Source organism: Daldinia childiae (assembly GCF_008694065.1).
Source record: "Daldinia childiae strain JS-1345 chromosome Unknown Scaffold2, whole genome shotgun sequence".
In the NCBI taxonomy this organism is placed as follows: Eukaryota; Fungi; Ascomycota; class Sordariomycetes; order Xylariales; family Hypoxylaceae; genus Daldinia; species Daldinia childiae.
The window spans coordinates 6,491,478-6,513,053 of NW_022984643.1; the positions used below are offsets into that span (position 1 = coordinate 6,491,478).

General features: G+C 44.5%; 6 protein-coding genes across 6 annotated transcripts; 5 read left to right on the forward strand and 1 right to left on the reverse strand.

Annotated features, from left to right (window-relative positions):
• Window positions 1–916: 916 nt before the first annotated feature.
• Window positions 917–1,735, forward strand: GL218_02589 (uncharacterized protein; the record flags this gene model as incomplete). Its single annotated transcript, XM_033579117.1, has 1 exon — window positions 917–1,735. The coding sequence occupies one exon, from the start codon at window positions 917–919 to the stop codon at window positions 1,733–1,735; it is 819 nt and encodes a 272-aa protein (XP_033438080.1).
• Window positions 1,736–4,982: 3,247 nt separating this feature from the next.
• GL218_02590 (uncharacterized protein) lies at window positions 4,983–10,728 on the forward strand (the record flags this gene model as incomplete). The annotated part of the gene is made up of 2 exons (XM_033579118.1): window positions 4,983–8,258; window positions 8,305–10,728. 2 exons carry the CDS (start codon window positions 4,983–4,985, stop codon window positions 10,726–10,728), a joined length of 5,700 nt encoding a protein of 1,899 aa, XP_033439059.1.
• A 500-nt stretch (window positions 10,729–11,228) lies between these two features.
• On the reverse strand, window positions 11,229–11,977 carry GL218_02591 (uncharacterized protein; the record flags this gene model as incomplete). The annotated part of the gene is made up of 4 exons (XM_033579119.1): window positions 11,229–11,237; window positions 11,298–11,611; window positions 11,728–11,778; window positions 11,881–11,977. 4 exons carry the CDS (start codon window positions 11,975–11,977, stop codon window positions 11,229–11,231), a joined length of 471 nt encoding a protein of 156 aa, XP_033439060.1.
• A 2,294-nt stretch (window positions 11,978–14,271) lies between these two features.
• GL218_02592 (uncharacterized protein) lies at window positions 14,272–15,146 on the forward strand (the record flags this gene model as incomplete). Its single annotated transcript, XM_033579120.1, has 2 exons — window positions 14,272–14,398; window positions 14,473–15,146. The coding sequence occupies 2 exons, from the start codon at window positions 14,272–14,274 to the stop codon at window positions 15,144–15,146; spliced, it is 801 nt and encodes a 266-aa protein (XP_033439061.1).
• Window positions 15,147–18,289: 3,143 nt separating this feature from the next.
• GL218_02593 (uncharacterized protein) lies at window positions 18,290–19,009 on the forward strand (the record flags this gene model as incomplete). The annotated part of the gene is made up of 1 exon (XM_033579121.1): window positions 18,290–19,009. The coding sequence occupies one exon, from the start codon at window positions 18,290–18,292 to the stop codon at window positions 19,007–19,009; it is 720 nt and encodes a 239-aa protein (XP_033439062.1).
• Window positions 19,010–20,258: 1,249 nt separating this feature from the next.
• Window positions 20,259–20,870, forward strand: GL218_02594 (uncharacterized protein; the record flags this gene model as incomplete). Its single annotated transcript, XM_033579122.1, has 1 exon — window positions 20,259–20,870. One exon carries the CDS (start codon window positions 20,259–20,261, stop codon window positions 20,868–20,870), a length of 612 nt encoding a protein of 203 aa, XP_033439055.1.
• Between the last annotated feature and the right edge of the window lie 706 nt (window positions 20,871–21,576).

The following is a 21,576-nucleotide window of genomic DNA, read 5'->3' on the forward strand; positions in this document are numbered from 1 at the left end:
CGAGTTACTATTAATAGCAATCAAGATCTGAATAAGATGGACTCACTCATAACTATGTTCAGAGGTGGGATCGCGGAGTGGAGTAAGTCCACGAAAATGGGTATCTAGTATTAAAGGTGTTTGGAGCCCATTCACCCTAATCTGCCATTCGTCTCTCCTATGGTCTCGTTGGAGCAAGGTAGGAAGCGGGTTAAACATAAGCGTAGCCGTCTTGGTTGGACGCCAGGGGCTCAAACTCATGGCTAGAGAGAATATCCGAATGTTATCGACCGGTATACTGCCAAGACCAATGCTGAGATAGACAAGTGCTTGAGATTCGTTGGTATTACTGGGGAGTTGCCGTAATCTGAACACTTTGGGCTTTCGTGAGGAGTCCATGGTGTTGATTCGTTGATTAAGCATCGACAAGATTTATTGAACCCCTAAATACTCTCACGTCTGAAAATGGTGTATCATGCATCGTGATTCCAATACGTGACTTATTAGTCTAGGTAGTATAGACTATGACTCTCATTAAGTACCTATCTAGGTGTAGTTTAAATCAGATTGATGTCCTTAATTGATGCCAGACGGATGGAGTAAACCCGATGAGGTCACATGACCTTGAAGCTGACGAACTAAGTCGATGCTTCGTCGGGCCTCTAAATGTGAGATTACTAGGTACATGTATTTTAAGAAAACGGATGTACTTTGTATTTCTCCTGCTAGATGAATAATCCCAGTACTGGCTTAGCTTGGCTGCTAGATTAGGAAAATGCCGCGGTTACGGCCCCACCAATGTCATCCTCGGACAGGAGCTCAAGTGAATATAATCCCCTTTCAAGCCGAGAATAAATAGAAATAATAAACATCAAAGCTTCTCAAAAAGTAAAAGAAACCTCAACTTCCCTTAAAATAAAATAAACTATATTTAAACATGACGTCGAACGAGCTATTTCAAATTCCCATCCCGGCAATTAAGTCGCATCAGGGAGGCAGCATCGTCTGTACATCTCCAAAGCCTCAAGTCTATGTTCTCACATGGACCTCCCCTCCAGACAACAGGTTTACACCCGCCTTCAATACGGCGCTGATGACGGCGCTCGATACTATTGAATTCGGTCATCCACCAGGTGTTGTCATAACCACTTCATCTATTTCAAAGTTCTACTCCAATGGCCTCGATTTCCAGCTTGCTACATCGTTACCTGGATTCTGGGAGAACAGCCTGTACCCGTTATTTCGAAGGTTCTTAACTTATCCCATGCCCACGATCGCCTTGATCAACGGCCACGCCTTCGCCGGTGGGTTCATGCTATCTATGCACCACGACTACCGAATCTTCACAGGCTCAAAGGGCTACCTGTGCATCAACGAACTCGAATTCGGCGCGCCGTTACTACCACCCATGAGCTCCATTTTCAGGATTAAAACTACTCCCAATGTATATCGCAACATGGTTCTCGAGGCGCGACGCTTTGACGCCAAGGCTGCGCTAGAAGCCGGCCTGGTAGACGCCATTGGCGAGATGGACGCAGCTCTGAGCTTAATTCAGGAACGATCGCTGATCAAGAAAGGAGCCACCGGCGTCTACGGGCTGTTGAAAGCTGAGATGTATCGCGAGAGTGTAGCACTGTTAACTGCCACAGGCAAAGAGGCGGCCAAAACTATGGACATACAAGAAGCTGAGAAGAAAAGGAAAGAAGAGGGCGCAAAACGATTTAAGGAAGCACAAGGTAATAAGGCAAAATTATAAAGTCTCGATTACTTTGGTTGTGTTTTTCTAATTGCTAGTTTAGCGCTATGAGCGGCGTCGCATTTGAGGTTGTCGTTCACATGTTAAGAAGATTCATGGGCATATGTAGGTACCTACCTATATATTAAATATGTATTTAGGCGATACGCGACTGACGTCATTGGTGCGTTGAGAAGTCGATGTCCTTTAACTCATACGCGAATCTTTAAACAGACTTCATGTATTTAATTTATATCGTCCTGTACAACCAATTGATTATTTTAGTGACGGTCTCCTCCTTATTCAATAAACCACGTCTGGGACCAATTATGACTTTGACCCCAGATCTCGAAACTACTTCTCAGCATCCACTCTTTCGGTATAAATATCGTATCCTTATTGGGACCTATCTTGTCGCTACATCATTTTTGTTATATCGTGTCTACCGCCAACCATTCTCACAGGTAATCAAGTCCGAGCAGTATGAGACTATATTCAAGGGTACAACTCTGGCCGCTGTCATAGGAGGGGTTGCTATGAGTAGTACCGGAAGGGCAAAGTATCGGCAGTATAGGGAAGAGAGTTCTTCGACGACAGCAGGACGTCAGATGAATAAAAGAAGTTCATCGAAATAAAAATCTCTTTAATTGTTAGCTAGATACCTAGGCATATATCATAATAATTGTGTAATATGTTAGTGTATCTGATATCTCGTAAGCACTTACGCCCTGATATTAGGTACTAAGTAATCCCTTTACTTCTATATCAGTGATATATTAAGCTACCACCCTCGTCTCTTAGGCTTTCAAATGTCTGGGAACTTCAGGTTTATAAGTATGATGTACATATAAAAACTCCACCTGCTAGATACTCTTATATCCCACGATGTTCAGTAGACCGCGCAACAATTCTGCTATAGACATCGTCCCCTAATAATATTTCTTTCATGATAGTCGTGTTATTTTCAATGAACTTATAGTTACCCTCTTTACTAGATCAGGTCTGCGATTCATAGTGTCTGCTTTTTGATGCTCATCTTTCTGACTAACTCTACGTGATTGTATAGGATGTACAATAGGTTCGTTACGTACGAGTTGTTTGCCACGTCTGATATTGTCCTTCAGTACTAAAATTACCGCTGATGACTGATTATGCTCATAGATGGTGGCTTCGCTCTAAGATATATTGTATACTGGGTTGAAAAAACTCCTCTGATGGATCCAGATTTCTCGTTTCATAATAGAAGACTGCTAGACAGGACCATAATCCCAAAATACCACCCGAGAAATCATTATGGGTTGCGGATGTAAAGGGATAGTAACTAAGATCAGAGGATGGAAATACCCGGGCTTCCTCGTACCCACCGGGGTCCCAGTAACAGAGTCTCGACCTATATCTACCTAAAGCGCTATACTTAGCAGTTTAGCTTTTTTAATGGTATTATTTATCATTTCTTTAGAAGCAAGGTTTTGAATATATCTTCACTACCTAGGTATGAATTGGGGTTACCTCATAATCTGTTCAAGAATGCTTAGGTACTAGGTAGCCATCCTAAGATAGCAATGTAGTCGAGAAGAAGCTATAGACGGTGTTTCTAGCAGTAATGCAATGCTTGATATTGTAGTTGATTTTAATATAAATGCATATAGGAACCTAACATCACTTTAGGTACCTAAACCTAAGATATGATATGTGTATCTTTTGGTGGTGGTACGAAAAAGAAATCTTTAGACCGCTTCGTATGTTACCTACGTGTTGTGTTGTACTACATTAGGTATTTTATTTCTATGCATGAAACAAACACATGTACAATGACCTGGTAAGCCCAACTAAAGGTCAAGGTGAGCGGTAATTGGCTATTTTCTTGTTATTGGGCATGCTGTCAATTGTCAATGCTGTCTTACCACCATTAACGATTGTGATATTCCTTGATGAATAGGTCGAATATGTTCCTGGAAGAATGTCATATAATTCTTAAAGGAACAGATTATCTACCACGTAAAATGAACTAAACTGACTATAACTAAGTGCGCACTTAGTTATTTGTCTGCGGGAGTGTCAATTGCCAATCAGAACATTAATTAATCGAAGTATTATAAGGTAGGTTTAAAGCAACAAACACCACGTGCTTCAAATATTGAAAGCCAACAAGCTGATAATGCTGAAAATAGCTGATGTAAACAGCCACATGATGCTACAATATTGTACAGTACACTAGATACGAAAGAGAGATCTTGATGGAGGGGCATTGCGTACTATCTATGTAGATGCTAATGTGCTGATTGGTAGGATTGTCAGGATTAACCGGAGTGGATTCGGGAACTACAGGGGCATAATAACTATCACTATCATCATCAGCTGCAAGTTCCAAGTTCCAAGTTCAGAGTCGGACTGGCAAACCCCACTAAACCCACCTTAAGCCAACTATATGCCGCCTAAACAAGCTCAAAGAAAGCCAAGTACGAAGGACCCACCGAAAAAGCAGTCGAAGCTACCCAAGCCTGCCAAGAAAGCCTAGCCATGGTAACACTTGCTGTATTAGGTACCTGAATACCTCCTAAAGTAATGGCATTGTTTATTGTCTCAGCCCCTCGCTACATAACTAAACCCTTTGGTTGCTATGGAACTTTTTAGACCAAACGAAACACAACTTTCTCATCTTTCCCTCATTTTCACGTTCGGGGTTTCCGACGCACACAGTCACTTACTACCGTAACTTATTCTCATTGTACAATACATTATTCGCAATTCTTATATTAGGCACTTCATTGTGACAGACAGACACCTGGCGTGTTCTATTATGTTACGACGTAAACGGAAATGCTACTTCAGATTTGTGCAATTTGTTGTCGCATTATAATCTATCATACCTCATAACCTTTCCTCTTTTTCCCTTCTTCTTACCACCCGATCCAAGTCTTGCATACAAATTACTTACGTCGTATGGTATCTCAACGTCAGCATGAAGCCCGGGCCAGGCCCTGATCAATTTAGGTAAGAATTCATTCAATTGAGTACTTTAGGAGTTCAATGAGGTGCGAATGCGGTGTGCGGTGTGATGTGTATTGCGTGGTGGACATGGCTTTGCTGTGCGCTGTACTGTGCTTTAGCATGCAGCCAGCTTCTTGAGCATTGGCCTGTTAGCACGGCCGTCAGCCCACACTCTAGGCGTATTTTGACTCATGTGTATTCGTATAATACCAAGATTTATCGAGTATGTAAAGTACTAGAATGTTATTAAGACTGACAATATTTTGTCTGGCAGATCATGACTGCCGTCAAATCTAACGATGAAGATGATCCGACAGATCCTCACCCTCCCCAAACTCCTCAGCCTAGTTCTGATGCTAGCAAATCTACCCCCGATATCACTTCGGGAACAACATCAACTCCTAAAGCATCATCACCTGTTAAAGATGCCACAACTCCTAAGGCTAAAGCGGCCTCTGGCCGCCCGCGGTCTGCTACAACGAAACCGGCCCCTACGCTCCTCGGCGATTTCCTGCTGGGTCGACCATCTCCAGCTCGAGTCGCAGCAGATCGACAAGCAGCAAAGGAAGCAGCACACGCGAGGCGGAAGAGCTTGGAGTTAGTAAAGCAAGAGATGCGCCAAGCAGCTATAATGCGAATCCAGGTTCCAGGAGGTGTGCATGAACGCGTTAAGAAATGGCAAAAAGCAAATGCTGCAGCAATGACCGATGCCGACCCTTTAGCTGCTCCGACAGAACCAAGCGAGGTGAATATCCAAGTAGATGAAGAAAGCGTAACTGAGGAAGACCGGGTGAGGATCAAGTCAGGACAGAAGAAACCGACAACAAAAGTTATCATCAATCATAGAACAGATGGCAATGAACCCAGGAAAAGTAACATAGAGGAATTGAAGCTTTCAAATGCGCCTAAAAAGCGAGTTGTTAGCGATACCAATTGGGTAAAGGATAAACAAAAGGCAGCATCAAGAAGCCAGTCACCAAAGGCAAAACCGAGCGAGACCACTGGGTCACCAATACCGAAAGACTTCTTGAAACGCCCGGCCTCTAATCCCTCTGTGTCTAAAAAGGTCAAGGATTGGGCTAGTAAAGTTGAGATTCCCGATGAACCGCCTGTCAAACGCCACAATGCACCAAGGTCGGTGAGATCAACAGGCAGTGGGGATGGAATTCGAGTCAGACCTATTCCATACGAGAGCGATAATGTGAGCGGGAGATCAGAGCCTACGCGTGTCACGGCCAAAACTAGTAGCTCGCGGAATTCGAAAGAGCCAGAAGGAGATGGTATTCGTGTTAAACCCATCCCAAGCGAAAAGGACACGACAAGTGGGATATCAGGATCTTATCTATCAGGATCTTATTTATCGGGATCCTATTTATCGGGGTCTTATCTCACGGGCTCTCATCTCACGGCGGAATCCTCCAAGTCTGGAAAGTCTAGCAATTATGAGGGCGATGGTATTCGCGTCCGGCCCATCGCAAGTGAAAGTGACGCTACAAGCGGCTTATCTAGTTCTATTTCAGTAGATACACCCACACCACGAAGGCCACAGGGACGAGAAAACCGTAACGCCCGGAGCAGGTCAACAAAGAAGCAAGCATATCAAGCTATGCGCTCGAAAGCTAATATACGATCCGCCCCCTCCGACTTACAAGGATCAGATGATGCTACTACAGTTCGAGCTTCTTCGAGGCATTCTTCAAAAGGACCAAGTACCCGTGGTGAGAGTTCTCATAGGGACCCGTCACCATCAGAACATGAAGAAGTAGTGGAAAAGCCTGGGTCTGAGAAACGTCGAACGTCTCCACGCAGAAACTCGAAAATGTCTGCCAGGAAACAACAGAAACAAGCCAAAACCCCTGCCAAGAAGGGCCATGCAGACACGGAAACTATAGCGACAGAAGAGGTATCCGATAGTGAGTCTTGGTCGAGCGACTCGGTATCAGAAATGCCATTTAGTACGTTGGCACAATCACTAGCAGAAATTCCTGTTGGATATTCTGCATTCAGCGAGCTTGACTTAGCTACAGGCTCAAGACGACGAAATACAAGGCCAAAAACCAAGAGGCAATCTAGTTTCAAGGGCGCTACTAACGTCCTGAAAAAGGCATTGACCGAGGGCAAGAAGATTCTCACGGAGAAGGTTGACCCTCCAAAACCTGTCATCAACCGCCCTCCAAACATTGAGACATGGCTAAAGGATACTGTTGACCCTTTCGTTGATCCTTCCATATCTAAACCGGAGCAGAACAAGAAAGTAGACGAAGATTTACAAGATGAAAGCACGGCACGACAATCTCCACCCTTAAAGCATAAATCTGTAGAGGTCAACAGCCCATCCGACGTTAGCATGAGTGAAGAATCGACAGAGCCAAAGGACATTGCAAAGCCAGACCACCATGAGCCTAGCAGAAGCGAAACTACAACTCCAGTTTCAGCTGGACTGAAGAGAAGTAGAGCTACTAGGCTCTCTTCGACTCCTTCGAAAAGTAGTATGAAGAAGGGTTTCAAGGAGAAGCTTATGGACGCATTTCGCGGTGAATCTACAGGCCATAGCCCTCCGCCTTTAGAATATCCAAGCTGCCCCGAAGTGGTGGACCTCGACAGAGAACGTGAAGATGAACACCACGAAAGGCGGCGTCCTTCCGGTGCGAAAAGAAGTCCATCCCCAGATGATTGTAGTTCATCAGTGTCTTCTGAAGCAACCCACCCAGAGCCGCTGGCTTATAACAAACGTAAGCCACCAACTAATGGCTTCCATGAGCTATCGACGATTATATCCGAGATGGAATCACATTATGGACTTCAATCAGATCTCTCGTCCGAAATATCGCAAAGCACAATAACTGAGAATCCTGGTTTGACAAGAAGTACGGCAGTGTCCCGTAGGAGAAGCCATAGGTCTGGCCTTAAGAGGCGACTTACAAAACACTCAGATTTAGTGTCGGCCTTATCTCTACCAGACGACAATTCGGTACCCAACAGAAGGATCAGCCGTCGCTCTGCACGCAGCATAAGAAGACCGTCTAGTCACCTTGGCGACGCTACTTTGGACGAACTTCTGCTTGAATTTGAAGACGATGAGGACCTTTACCAGCGGGAGTTAAAAACTCTTGTAGACGGAGTACTTCCGGTCCTTCTAACTCAATTTGTAAATAATACGAGCAGTGCACGCAAAGATTTATTTGGATCCCCACCTACTAAATACAAGGAGGATACATTAGACAAGGCTGTCATTAATATGGGTGTCGCCCTTGACAACCTCAGAAATTTGCACTGCCAGTGCCCCCCACTTTCTGACACTTACAGGCTTCCGCAGTGGCTTGAGGCAGTTCATCCTATTTATAACAATTACCTTGACGTATGGCGCCTTGGTTTCCAAGGCATCATCGTCAACTTGGCGCCTCGGTCGCCTGATGATGCCGACTCTCTTATAAATGCAATGCCTCGAAACGAGCAAGGAGATGTTCTCAATGAGGATGGGGACCGCATAGATGTAGCCCATCTGCTAAAACGCCCTCTAGTTCGCGTCAAATGGATTACTAAATTCATCAAGGTATGTTTATTGATCATCCCAGAGCGCTCAAGCTAAAATAAATTAGGGCTATCGCGCAATTACTGGTACAAGAGAATTCGAACCCCTCGTTTCCAAGTGGGAAGCGCTACAGGAGAAGGCGAGGCGACGGCATAAAGAAGAAAACGCAAGAGTTATCGATGATGATGCCAGAAACAGCGACACATCCCGAACCCGAGATCTTAAAACACTAGAAGCTCTTGATAATGTCAAAATCGATCGCTTTCGTCAGGTCTTCGCCAAAGATACCTTCACCTTGGACTTGCGACATTCGAATGGACAACGACTCGGGTGCCAAGTCGAGCTCATAATTCGAGACAACCAGACATTCAAGTCAGATCCGGGTGACCTCCTAATCAGAGAGACTGGCAGTGCAGGGCGTTCGTGGCTTCTATTTGCCCCCATTGTCGGTGGTCGTTTTTCTGCTCGAAGGGGAGATGATAGGTGCGAATTAATTGTTATGATCAGGGGTTACAGGGAAGAATGGTTTGAACTGCTATCGTTAACAGCAGACAGCCAAGAACAAGTTCTGGAATGGTTGGAGATGCTAGGATCTACCCCCATCCCCCCTCCAATTGAAGGACCAATGCCTTCAACAGCACAATCACTAGCTCCATCGCCAAGATTGGCGGCTGGCGAGACTCCTATGGGCGAGAGGAGGTTTCGTCAGACTTCTAGAATCTCTTCGGCGTCAACTGGATCTAAGAATCATCCCGAAAGTGAACCAACAAACCCCGAACGTACTCGCAAGGAAACTGGTAGCCCCCATAATACACCGACTTCTCCTAGAACCGAAGGTTCGACTTCTTCTCCCGAGGGAACTCCAACCCAGGATTCGTTTTCAAGGTCTAAGCATGCGAACGAAGACTATTCAAGCTCATCACCAAACAACAATACCTATCGTGAAGATGGTGCGCCTCCTCCCCCAGTCCATCGGACTTTCAGCTCCAAAAAGGCACCAGTACTTTCACCTCCGGCTGAACAAGCCGCATCACGTCTCAAGCGTCGCACTTCTTCACCTCTCAAGCATGAATACCACCCATCAGATATATCCTCCGAAGGCTCCACATCGCCAATGTCTACATCAGAAGATGGTACCATCTCCGAGGAGTCTTCCGATGATGAGCTTGAGGCGGTTGATATGCCGGATACCACGCCCGCTATTAGCATCAGGAAAAATAACAACAACCCCACGGATTCGATAGGCTCGGAAAGCACTGTCACCCTTTCCTCTCCTATCTCACTCTCACAGACCGGATTGCCCAAATCAGAAAGCAAGCAACCGGAATACGTCATCAAGTCCATCGCTTCTATTTCTTATTGGGATAATAAGCATGGACGCTGGCAAGATCTTTGGCCTGATCTCTGCTCTATTGTCACGACTCCAGGCCTTATTGAGGCGTACCCGTATCAAAGAGCACACCAATCTTCCAATAGCCCGACGCAAGAGCGACCCCTGATTGCTCTAGACCTTACGCCTCTGGTTATGCTACGAAACAGCACAGTTGTCGATTTGGAAATACGATCTCCCGTTCTCAGCTATTCCAGGCTCTATGCTAAGGTGCTCAAAATCGATACATCATTCTTCCGCTTCCGAGTTCAGACCACTACAGAGTGCGAGTCCCTCTACATGGCAGTTCACCGAGCTCGCATGGATAACGCGAAATACAAGGCGCTCGAGGAGGAAACACGCGTTAGGGCCTTCGGCCAATATCAAAACCCAGAGGTAGAGACGGACGGAAATAGTCAGCGCCGTAGCTGGTTTGGGCGAAAGAATAGTTATCGCGCGTCGACCCGAGCTCCTTCGCAGTCTGCGGGTAGCATATCTCAGTCTTCAGGCGTCTCTGCCACTTCATTCTTAAGAAAGCTGATGGGCGGTGGCAATCAGTCATTCAATATCGCAATGTCCTCCGTCGACAGGCCACACCGCTTTAGCGGTGGAGACGCATCATTATATACCTCATCATCATCGGGCACACCACCCCGCTCCCCCTCTATCAGCATCGCGAATAGTGGCAATACTAAGGTGGATCTCACCACAAATAACCTCAAGATTCGCCTTCATCTATTAGTATCGGCCAGCAAGTGGGAAGATCACGGCAACTGTCTCCTTGAAGTAACAAGACCTGACCGAGGCACTAGGCAGAACTTGAGGAAATATCAAGGAATGGAGAAGCGAATCGTAGTCACGACAATCCCTAAGAAGGATGCGGATAAGCCGGTGGTAGTTCTAGATGTCATACTTGGCAGCCAGTGCTTTAGCCAGCTGGGTAGCAGAGGCGTCCTCATCAATGTCTGGGAGGAAGTAAAGGACGAGAGTGGACAGGCAGGAGTTGTGCCTCAAGGGGGTAACAGCGGAGGAAATGTACGGAAGTGGTGTTTCCAGTGTTCGTCGGTTTCACAAGCAAGGTGGATTTTCGGACTTGTTACGCAAGAAGTGGTAATTGGTTGATTATTGGTTGATACCCCTTTCATATGTATGAGGCTATAACGCCGTCACCTGCGCACATTTTCTTTTTTAAATCTGATCAACAAACCTTTTCGGTCAACACAAATTTTCAACTTTACGAGAGACAAGGCGAGGCGTCGGACACATTGCATTAAATGTCTGGGGGGCAGACAGGACGGACAGAGCATAAATATGAGGACGATGGTACGGCCATATGCATGGATGGTGTGGGTGGCTTGTTGCATTTTGTTTCGTCCCCTCCCGTCACCTTTTTACCCTTTGGCCGGATATATTGTGTAAGATAGGCTATGTACACAACACTCCAAGATACCTAATACTGAAGTCACTGAAGTCACTGAAGTCATTCAATTGTATCTTGTACCTCTTTACTCGACCAGAAACGTCATGTATTTTCGATGCCCATGACTAACCTCACGTTCTCAGTTTTGTCGCAGTAGGGTATTGCAGAGGTTCTCGTAAATAGCACATTTCAATCAGTCCATTCAGTACCACTGTAGCACATCAGGTTAACGAATATTATAGAGAAATAAAACTTGCTATAATAAACATACCACAATTCCATTTTCTAGTCCGACAAGCTTCTCTCCACTTTCCAACTTCCCGAGACAAGCACGGATGCGTTGGACGAGCTGGGCGGCGTACTCGGGGGACGGAGGCTTCGGCGTGGGTATGCTAGTGTCGTTACGCAATAGCACAGGAGCAGGGACGGCGGAGTCGGGTGGCATGTTCCCGTCGATGGCGGCCTTGACGTCGGCTACGTCGTCAGCACTCCAGGCTGCGCCCATGATCACCGCGTAGGGTATTGTGGAGTACGAGCCGGTTCCGATGGTACTGCTTTGGTTTGGGGGCGCGGTGCCGCGGAGGACTGGGGGGGTGGGTGTTAGTTAACTTGTTTGGTGTTTTTATAAGTTTGGGATGATTATAATTGGTAGCGTAGGTAGGTATATGAAGTATAGAGTCGGAATCATGGATGCTACCTACTGAAAGGTAGTTCGGCGGCTGTTGGTTTGCTGCCGAGGCAGAAGAGGATTACTAGATGGTAGTATACGTGTTAGTATATTTATATAGTATCTTATCGACATCTCATTCAGACCATAAGCCTCCCAGACTGTCCGATCTTTGCAGCTTACTTACCTTCATACTGGGGCTTTAGGCCTTCAACGACCATTTTTCCGACTACTTCCGCCTTACCGCAGACGACAATAGGAATAGGTCTAGATAAACCGGCCATAGTGCAAAGGTATATGTATGAAAGGTTCAATGTTATAGTCAAAAGTCGGTCGAAGTGGTGGATCTCACGATAGAATCGAGAACGGCCCTCATCATTATATCAGTTCCATTCGAGGCTGAATCAACAAGTCACGTTTACAACAGGGGTTATTACCTTGGGAATCGGCCGATGCTAAGATCTTAGACAGCTTAGCTCCCGTGTCTATGTACGTATGTCGGTCCCGAGCGAACCAAAGGTGCAACTACCATTTACGGCAAGGGAATGCGATGCTAATTGGTAGAATCGGCGGGCTTAGGTTACAGTCCTGTACATAAAATGCAAGGGTCGTGCAAAAGATCCCTTAAGATTTCCTAGATCCGGAGTGCGCAAGCATTATCTATTGGTCCTTGCCGTTTGGGTCCTTGCCGCTTGTAGAACCGGGGTCCTTGATGACAAGCTGTAGGTAACAAGGTCTGTAAGGGCTTGGAACGGATTCAATTTACTAATCATTTTCTAAGTTCTCAAGGTCCTTGATTATCTCCCTTTTTTAATCTGAGGGGATCATGACCTATTTGTAGACCATTCTAAGAGATATATCTCCGTACCTAACCGCCTCCCTTAATTGTATATTGGTTATCTTGCAGTCTACCCGCATCGTCTCGTGATGCATCTTATTTAATGATTATAAAAATAATTATCCTAGCCGCTTTACTGGTTCTTGGCTGCATTCATATTCTAACCAACAAGTGTGACACAAGCTGCAACCTGCCTGTCGTCGCTACTTCGCGAGGATATTCACCGCCGCTCGCTACTCCGGTTTTGAGTCGAGACATACATACATGTGCGCTATCCAATGTAGGTTTCAAGATTTGTTGTTATATTAGGTACTCGTATGATGCTTTTATCCTCTTACTTGAGATAGCGTGTCTATCTAGATATCTTAGCTAGGTACATACATGTCTCACTTACACGCACTTCTAAAAGAAACGTATCAATTATTACCAACTATCGGCAAAAAAGTTTTTATGAAGCAAGGCCTATATCAATATCGTCATCTTTTGTAAAAAAAAAAAAAAGGGTATAAATCACCGACATTAGGAGTAAAGGAATGGCTTAGATACCCCATTTCGATGATTTACATGTTTATTTTCATGATCATTTCCCCGGTTCTATGTTCATATTGCTTTGGCGAGTATGATAAAAAAAACCTTATTATCTGGTAATGAAATAAACACTTTGGCGGAATAAATTTATACATATCCCAATTACGTCGATAGTTGCTTTCGGATTCACTCTTGGTTATTCACTGTTTACAAGCTCGTCATGGCTTTATATTCGAGACCCAGTTATGCTTTGCAAGTAAGTATCTTGGCTTCGACGGACAAGAGGAAACGTTTATATTGAATTCGATTACTCGATTTTGTGTGACTACCCAAGTTGTGGTTCGCGATTGTTATTATAGTACTCGAGTAGAAGTGGTAGCGTTGCTCTTTGATAGATTATATCTCGAAGCAATCCAACTAACACATGAAGAATGTTTAATTCAGTAAAGCCTGTAAGTCCTGCCCTACTCTGACCTTCGATGGATACTCGTATGAGAAACAAACTCCTTAGGTTAATGGTATTGCTTCCATGAAATTAATATTTACCCAAGCCTAAGTTCATTTTGCGGTGTAATTAGGTTCTGGAAAGCCTTGCAAAAGAAAAAAAAACCATACTAACTATAAATATTCAATAACAAAATCCGATACACACATTAAAAGTTTCGTTAGAAATATTGCTACTGTCTTTACCCGAGCAGTGGTTGTTTGTGGTAACGAAATAGCTATTTTATTACCGTATGATGATGATAACGATACAGAGAAATTGGAATAGAATCAGTGGTATCAGTGATATCAGCGATAAGATAAGGTCTTGGCATACCTTACGTAGCTTCCACGTATGTACCTACTTAGTGGTCTGTGCGTACAAAGTACGTCTCGAGCTATCCATTCAGCCCATTGTTTTCCTGGCGAACGCGTTCTGCCAATTCAATGCAGGTAAGTTCCAAGATACAAAGCTAAAGGTACTTAACTTTACGTACCTTTTTTTTCTGAGTACCCGCGCTGCGACTGATTGCCCATTCTCAATTCTTTACATTTCATCTTTCTCTCATCCACCTTTACTATCATTTCCACGAAGCCAAACTATAAAGTCGACCCTACATCAATAATACCACTCTCTACATCTTAATCCAAAGTTATACTTCACTCAATCCTTTATTATTTCAACCGCGACATCTCTTGTTATTGCCGTCGCGTCGCGCATCCATCACGATGTCCGACTACGCCTCCCTAAAGGTTCCAGAGTTAAAGAAACTCCTCCAAGAGAAATCCCTACCTGTAACAGGTAACAAAGCCGATCTAATCGCTCGTCTGCAAGATCACGATAAGTCCCAGAACCGTCAGTATTTATTTTAAATATGTCTCCATTTGTCGCAATGTCACCTTTAATAGGCACATACTGATATCCAATAGCTGCCCCCGTTCGCGAAAACGAGGATGAGATTGATTACAGTGATGATGAAGTCCCAACTACATCAAAGCCTTCAGAAACTGCGATAGCCGCCGAGCCCGTTGAACCAACACCAGCTCCAGTTGTTGAAGAGAAGTCTACCGAGCCTATTGAGCCTGTGGAGAGTGCGCCAGACTCTGTTCCGACCACAGATAAGCCGGTTGAGGATGAGACGGAAGAACCCGCCAAGACAGAAGCTCCAAAAGAAGACTTTTCTGCGCACCTTCCTGCATCCAACGCAGATGAAGAGGCACGTAAGCGTGCCGCGCGAGCTAAGCGATTTGGCGTAGTTGAGAATGACGAAGACAAGAAAAAAACCGAGCGCGCTGAGCGTTTTGGTGTAGATGATTCCTCTTTGGTGAAAGGTCTCGACGCCGCGCTGCCCGAGAAGAGGCCATCGAAGCGAGGTCGGGAAGGTGGTAATGCGGAAGGTGAACGAGGTGCGAAACGACAAAACCCCGGTGGTCAACAAAGAGGCAAAGGTCGTTTTCGCCAAGGTAGAGGTGGTAGGCCGAATGGCGCTCCTCGCAAAGAGGGCAGGCCGGCTGGCGCAAAGGGGAAGCCTGCTATTCTAAACGACCCATCCGAAAAGGCAAAGGCCGAGGCGCGGGCAAAGCGCTTTGCTGGTGGTTCTTAAGCAATTTGGAGAAGACGTCCCATCGGTCTAGTAGAACAGATCAAGGCCAACTCTAGCAACACGTTTCAGAGAACCCTGCCTGAAGAATGTTGCTATGGTGCCCCATTTTCCTATCACCGCGAATGTAAGGTACCGGGCAACTTTACTTCGAGTCGAGAGGGATATTACGCCGCTACCATGCACGATTATCTTCGATTGCCGCTGTACACTAGTTCGTCTCATTCGTTAGGCTATCGCGAATAATGACCTTTCGACATTTCTTGTACCAGGCCTACGCTTAATTATATCATGAAATACCGCACCGTCGTTTCTGTACTACCATTTAGGCGGATGACATTAGATAAAGTCTGAAAATTATACGCCTATCCTTGAATAAACGATTCACGTGAACGAATATTAATCTGCAAAGTGAGCCCGTCAAGATCAATGCCTGGCGAAAGAACTCACCCTGCCCCCTCACGATCGCGTACGATCTGATTTCGCTAGGGCTCTTCGATGTCCAACATTTGAGTGTCTCGCTTCGGCTATGCCCCCTCCCCTTTCCCCACAATCAAATAGAGTGTAAAGGAGGGTTGCAGCGGGGTGTTGGGCTCACCAGATAGCCGTACGAGATATTGGCGATACTTTGTCAAAGTGACATTTAAGCCAACCACGACTATCTCAATAACTTGTTCGCATTATACTTTAGGTAGTATCGAAGTTGCATTTTTGCACAATTCGTGTTTTACACTAAATATGGACAACAATTATATGGCAATTGTCATAACTTTTTAAATACCAAGTTTGATTAACATAACTGCCTTTTTTAATCTTCCGGGGATTGACAACGGTTAATTACCTAGGTAGATAAATAGTATTATTCTCGCTATGTCGACTTTGCTTGCGTTCACTTGAAAGTCATGGGTTTTCACGGTTACTTAGGTACTTAGGTTAAGTGCTTAGGTGGGTTTAATTCCTAAGCTTTTATTACAGATAAAACAACTGCTAATACCAGATTTTTAAGCAACAGTCTAGGTTAGTTGAATAAGGGTTGGTGTTGGGTTATTCAAATGGCATGGCCATAGTTATGAACTATGAAATTAAACTATAAACTGTGGTATAAATCTTTTTACCTTGCCAGCTATGAAGGGTTTCTTAGAAACTACAACGTTAACAATGAAGACATAAACTTTCCTAAAACACACGTATAGATATAGCACAATAAGTGGATGTTTAGGACTTTACTGGCACTATTTTTTGTTTTCGAGTTGATGTATCATCACAAATTTCTAGAAAAACACCTGGTGTAAGGAAAATAGCCATAGCTAGGTATTTATGAGTCTACGTATAAGCATTGCAACTTAATATATTACGTTCGAGCTGTATGCCTAAGATGTAAACTTTTTATCCCTGAAAGTTTCCTTTTGTTCACTCAAGCATTGCCACAATAGTAGCTAAACTTACAGCTAATCCTCTTCAATATAGGAATTTCCATCCTGTTTTCAAAGAGCCACGATATCAGATAAGAATAACTTCGGGGGAAGCTTCAATTTTTATTATAAAATATAGCAAAAATAGAATTATAACACCGCCTCTATAATATACAAGTAGGGTTTGCAACGTATATATGACAAAGAGAATCTGAATTTATTCCGGATCCATATTCCTTTGTCCCTTCCCAGACGTTTCCGTAGCCGCCTGAGGCGTTATTGTCTCGATATTAATGTTCAATATAATCCTATAGCTAATAGACAATAGAATCTTACAAACAATGTGTTTAGGTACAAAAGTCACCTAATTCTATTCTGGAGTCGAAGCGAATCCTAGCCAAATATTCCTAATAGTCCTCCAACGTAGTTATAGATTATTGTCAACTTAGCTAAACACACGACGATGGCACAGCAGCCAGGTGATGCAAGAATCTTCGGCGATGTAAATACGCGGCGCTACCAAAATTATCATACCAATACCAATCCCCAAGAGGTGCCGAGTGTGAAGAGATATGCAAGCGTCCTATTTTACCTACGAGATATCGAAGTTGACAGTCAACAGCAATGGGAATCATTAATACACTATGTACCCATGCAATGGCGCCCATACGTAAATGAAAAACCAATTGGATTAGACTATCACGAAGGCGGTCACACGACGAATTTTTTTGGCAACGACAAGGCTCAGAGGTTACTAGCTGATTATGACACAGTCATCCAGTTTGCGAAGGATAATATACAATTGGTCTACGATAAATTTACAACTGCTTTCGGCCATGATGCCATCCGTGGCTTGACCCTCGCGCAAGCATTGGATTTAGTTACCTCGTGGTGTCAGATATGGTTTCAATCCCGGAATCGATTTTTGGAAATGGCAATGAATTCTACCCCCAGCACTCGGGCAGCTCCGGATGTACATGCAAGCCAGTTTGACAGAACAAATATTGTCAACCATCATCTTCACGCTCCTAATCTAGAGCTCGACGCCTTGTGGGTGTGTGTGCCACATTTATCAGATAACGCTTTGTTTAGAAACACTAGAGGCTTGACAAATGCTTCTTTTCGAGCTATATACCGTTTAAATAGGGTCGAAGCTATTTGGATTCGTATGTATATCGAGCTCCTACTACTAGAGCATACTACAAGAGCCTACTGCTGGAATTAAATACAAAGCTAATCTATCAGTGTAGTGCGAATAGCAACAAAAAAAAACCCCGATGGCCAGAGTAGTAGATACGGTCGCACATTCAGGTGGATTGCTTATTTTATAAATCAATATACGAGATGGAAGGTCACAGTTTTTGAACTATACAGAAGGTTCGCCCCACAACCAGGCGATCGTGATCATGGCACCAGAGACCCTGCTGTGAGAAAAGCTTACCAAGAGGAGCGATGGCGAAATGCTGGTGGTAGGTTAATCGAAGGTACGTATAAATGTGTACGCTTGTTAGAGTTGGTTTCTTGGAAACATCGTCAATGATCTTCAACAATTAATATTATGTTTACAATGGCTAACTTTCAGTAGTAAGTAATGCAACTAAGTAACTTTGATTCGTGCCCGTGAAGACCTTTTTTTTTTGCTTAAATCTCTAGAAGGGAAAGATCAAGAAGCTGACGGGATATGGTTTGGTGTAATAGATTGCGTACGAGAACTTCATATACTGGGTTCTTGAAATGATCCGATTTGTCCAGAAAGACCTGGATGTACCACGCGCGACAGTGACCCAATTTGATTTTCACAGACACGATGTTGCCCGGAAGATACGCGACACGCCGTTACCTAATAGTCCACTTAACCGAGAGCAGGGGCCAGTTGGTAGACCAGAACACAGGGACTTCACAGGCAACACTTTAATGGATATTTACGCTGCACGTTTCGATTACGAAGTCACCACGGTCTTACCAACTGTACCACCTATAGGTCGAAGGGGACCTATGTATGCAGACCCAGTTTATGTCTTTGAGGGGGCGCCAATTATCGCGACTACATCTACGGAGGATGCTGGAGTAGCGGCGGCTCCGGCGGACTATCACAGCGATGATATAGATCCATCCGACACTTACGTTCCTCCTCCTCCTCCTCCTGCTCCTGCAATGATGGCACAAGCGGTCCCGGAGTTTGACGAGGAGATATCCTCCGAGGACTACGACGAGGAAGAGGCGCCCCCCTACACCATCGAATTCCAGGACGGAGGCGCGCGGAAACGCAGCTTGACCGCGCCCAAGAGCCGCACCGCGCGCTTGACTACCTCCGCTCTGCTGCGAGAGGCGCTCTGGGGCGCAGGATCTCTAAAGCGCCCGGCCAGGACGTCGCTGCACTCGATATTTCCTGGCCGCGTGGCTAAGAGGCGGAAGATCGACGTGGTCACCGAGCCCGACTACGAGGAAGAATAGCCGTCGACATGCAGCGATTACGAGCGATTCTTAAGGTTGTTCTAGAGGTTGTAAAATTCTCATGAAGGATACCTCCTTTTCCGTTCGCTGGTAGGACTTTCATCACGGCGCTATTGCATGCTCGGTATGATAATGGAATATCCGAGGTTTACCTGGGGATGTTCAGGAGGATACACTAACCAGATGATTTTTGATTTTCTCTTTCTATTATTTCATTTTATATTTGTTTGGGTGTCACATATGTTACTAAAATAAAATCGACAAAAAAAAACCCCCTGCTTGTTCAAGGTCTACTCGACACCCGCCCGAATAGTACCTTGCTTCAGCGGGTGCGGAGTACACTTCTCAGCGGGTGATCAGGTTTGAAACTTGAAGTTTGGGGTGCGAGAATGCAATGGGACGGGAAACGCAGCAGGTTGGATATAAACGTGCCTCTTTTGCGTTGGCTGGGGGGTGGCCTGTTGTGTGGGAGTTATATATTAGAGTCAAATAGGTGTTAGGACAGTTTGGTTGTATTAATATTATTTCTTGTTTTTTCTATATTCTCTCGAATAAAAATATGACCGTAGTAATGAGTCGAAACTATATTGCCATTGGGTTCTGAAATTCGGTCTCTTGGTTCGTATGATACTACCATACAGGGTTGATCTACGAAATGTGCTAATGATGAAAAACAAGCAAAATAATTATAACCCGGATAAATATTTATAAATATTAATACACATATAGATGGATTCGTTTAATACATGATATTAGACACGTTGAAAGCAATTTCATCTTTTCTTTGCCCAGGTGTTGGATCCGAGGTGTATCGTTAACCCCTATATTGGTGAATGAGGACTTTATAACCAGAAAGAATAATTTTAACTACTGACCCAGGTACCTATTTAAGAAGAAATTTAGATGATCAGATGACGACGGAGAGAACCTCTGCGGCTTAGATAGTTAGTTAGTTGTTACTGAAGCTTCTTGGAGATTCATTCACGACCATAATGCAAACGTGAGCGAGCGACGTGCTATTCCGTAAAAGGCGGTGGGCACAAGAGGCCCCCATCAGATTTGACCGTAATTGGAAAGTGGGAAAATTACAACTTCACATGATTTTATGGGTCTTCGGTAAGAGGGAAAAATTTAACTGTAACTATTGAACTATTTCAAGATCACGAAGTACTTAATAGAAGTGATATTCAATCATCCTTCCTGTCATATCCACTCGGTGGCGTAGCGAGCGAGCTCACTTTGATAAACCATGCCCGCCGACTTCGAGAAGCAGAGTTATTGGCATGAGAGATTCTCGTCTGAGATATCTTTCGAATGGCTAGCGTCGTCAGAATCTTTCATGTCCATCATAGAGCCTTACCTCCCGACACCCTCGCATAATTACGAGAACACACCCCGAATTCTCCATCTAGGCTCAGGCACAAGTGACTTGCAGAACTATTTTCGTTCGAGAGGTTACTTAGACGTGACAAATGTCGACTACGAACCATTAGCTATCGAGCGCGGGCGCCAGCTAGAGCAGATCGCCTTTGGTGACATAAGGATGAAGTACATCGTTGCAGACGTAACACAACTTGCCTGCGACTTTTCGCAAGATCAGAGATTCGATATAGTCGTAGACAAAAGCACCGTCGATGCGGTCTCTTGCGGTGGTATTACAGCCTTTTTAAGGATGGCTTTTGGCGTAAGGAAATACCTCGCTGACAATGGGATCTGGATCTCCCTTAGCTATTCTTCAGCTCGCTTCGATATAGAGCAGCTGCCATTCGACGTCGAAGTCATAGCTAAGATCCCGTTACCCAAACTCAAAGAGAATGACCCGGAGATATACTATTATTGCTACCTTCTCCGGCCTAAATGATTTGAAAATGGACATGTAATGTTCACTAGAGATTGGCAATCATGGGGTCATGAAAGTCGATATTGTATTGACTTGTCCTGTTTGCTATTGCCCAGAGTTGTGACACAAATTACGTGTCAGAGGAAGAGGAGAATGAAGTGTTATTAGTTGGAGAGGGGACGAAATCCATATGATGAAAGGTGGGGAGAGAAGAGAATATATGGCTTACCTAATAACAATAATAAAGTACGTTCCTACATTGGTACCTCTTAAGAAGCTGCCGAAAGCTAACGTGCCGCACTGCCGCCGTGGAGACTGACATAGGAGCTAACCTAAAAGCTATTAAGACCGGAGCTTTTTCAGGCACCTTAAACTCGCTTGGTTTTAGCTGCGTCACTAGGACTCCACTATAAATGGTGCGTTTGGTGTAAAGCATAAGGCGATGACCTCATACTACGGCACGATCCAACTATTCAACATACCGCACATCCAATAGGTAGCATATTACATGTATCTTTTGCGCCTCTTGAGTCTTGGTGATGCAAGCAAGAAACATGTTTCCTCGTCCTTTGTATATCACTGGACTACGATATCTCGTATTATAATCGTCAGGCCTTAGATAATTAAAACTTTTCATATACCCTCGAAGTAGCCACATGTGCATTTCTTAATATCTTAATGTATTCTTCTCTATCTTCTCTATCATTTCTTCCACTTACCATATAAA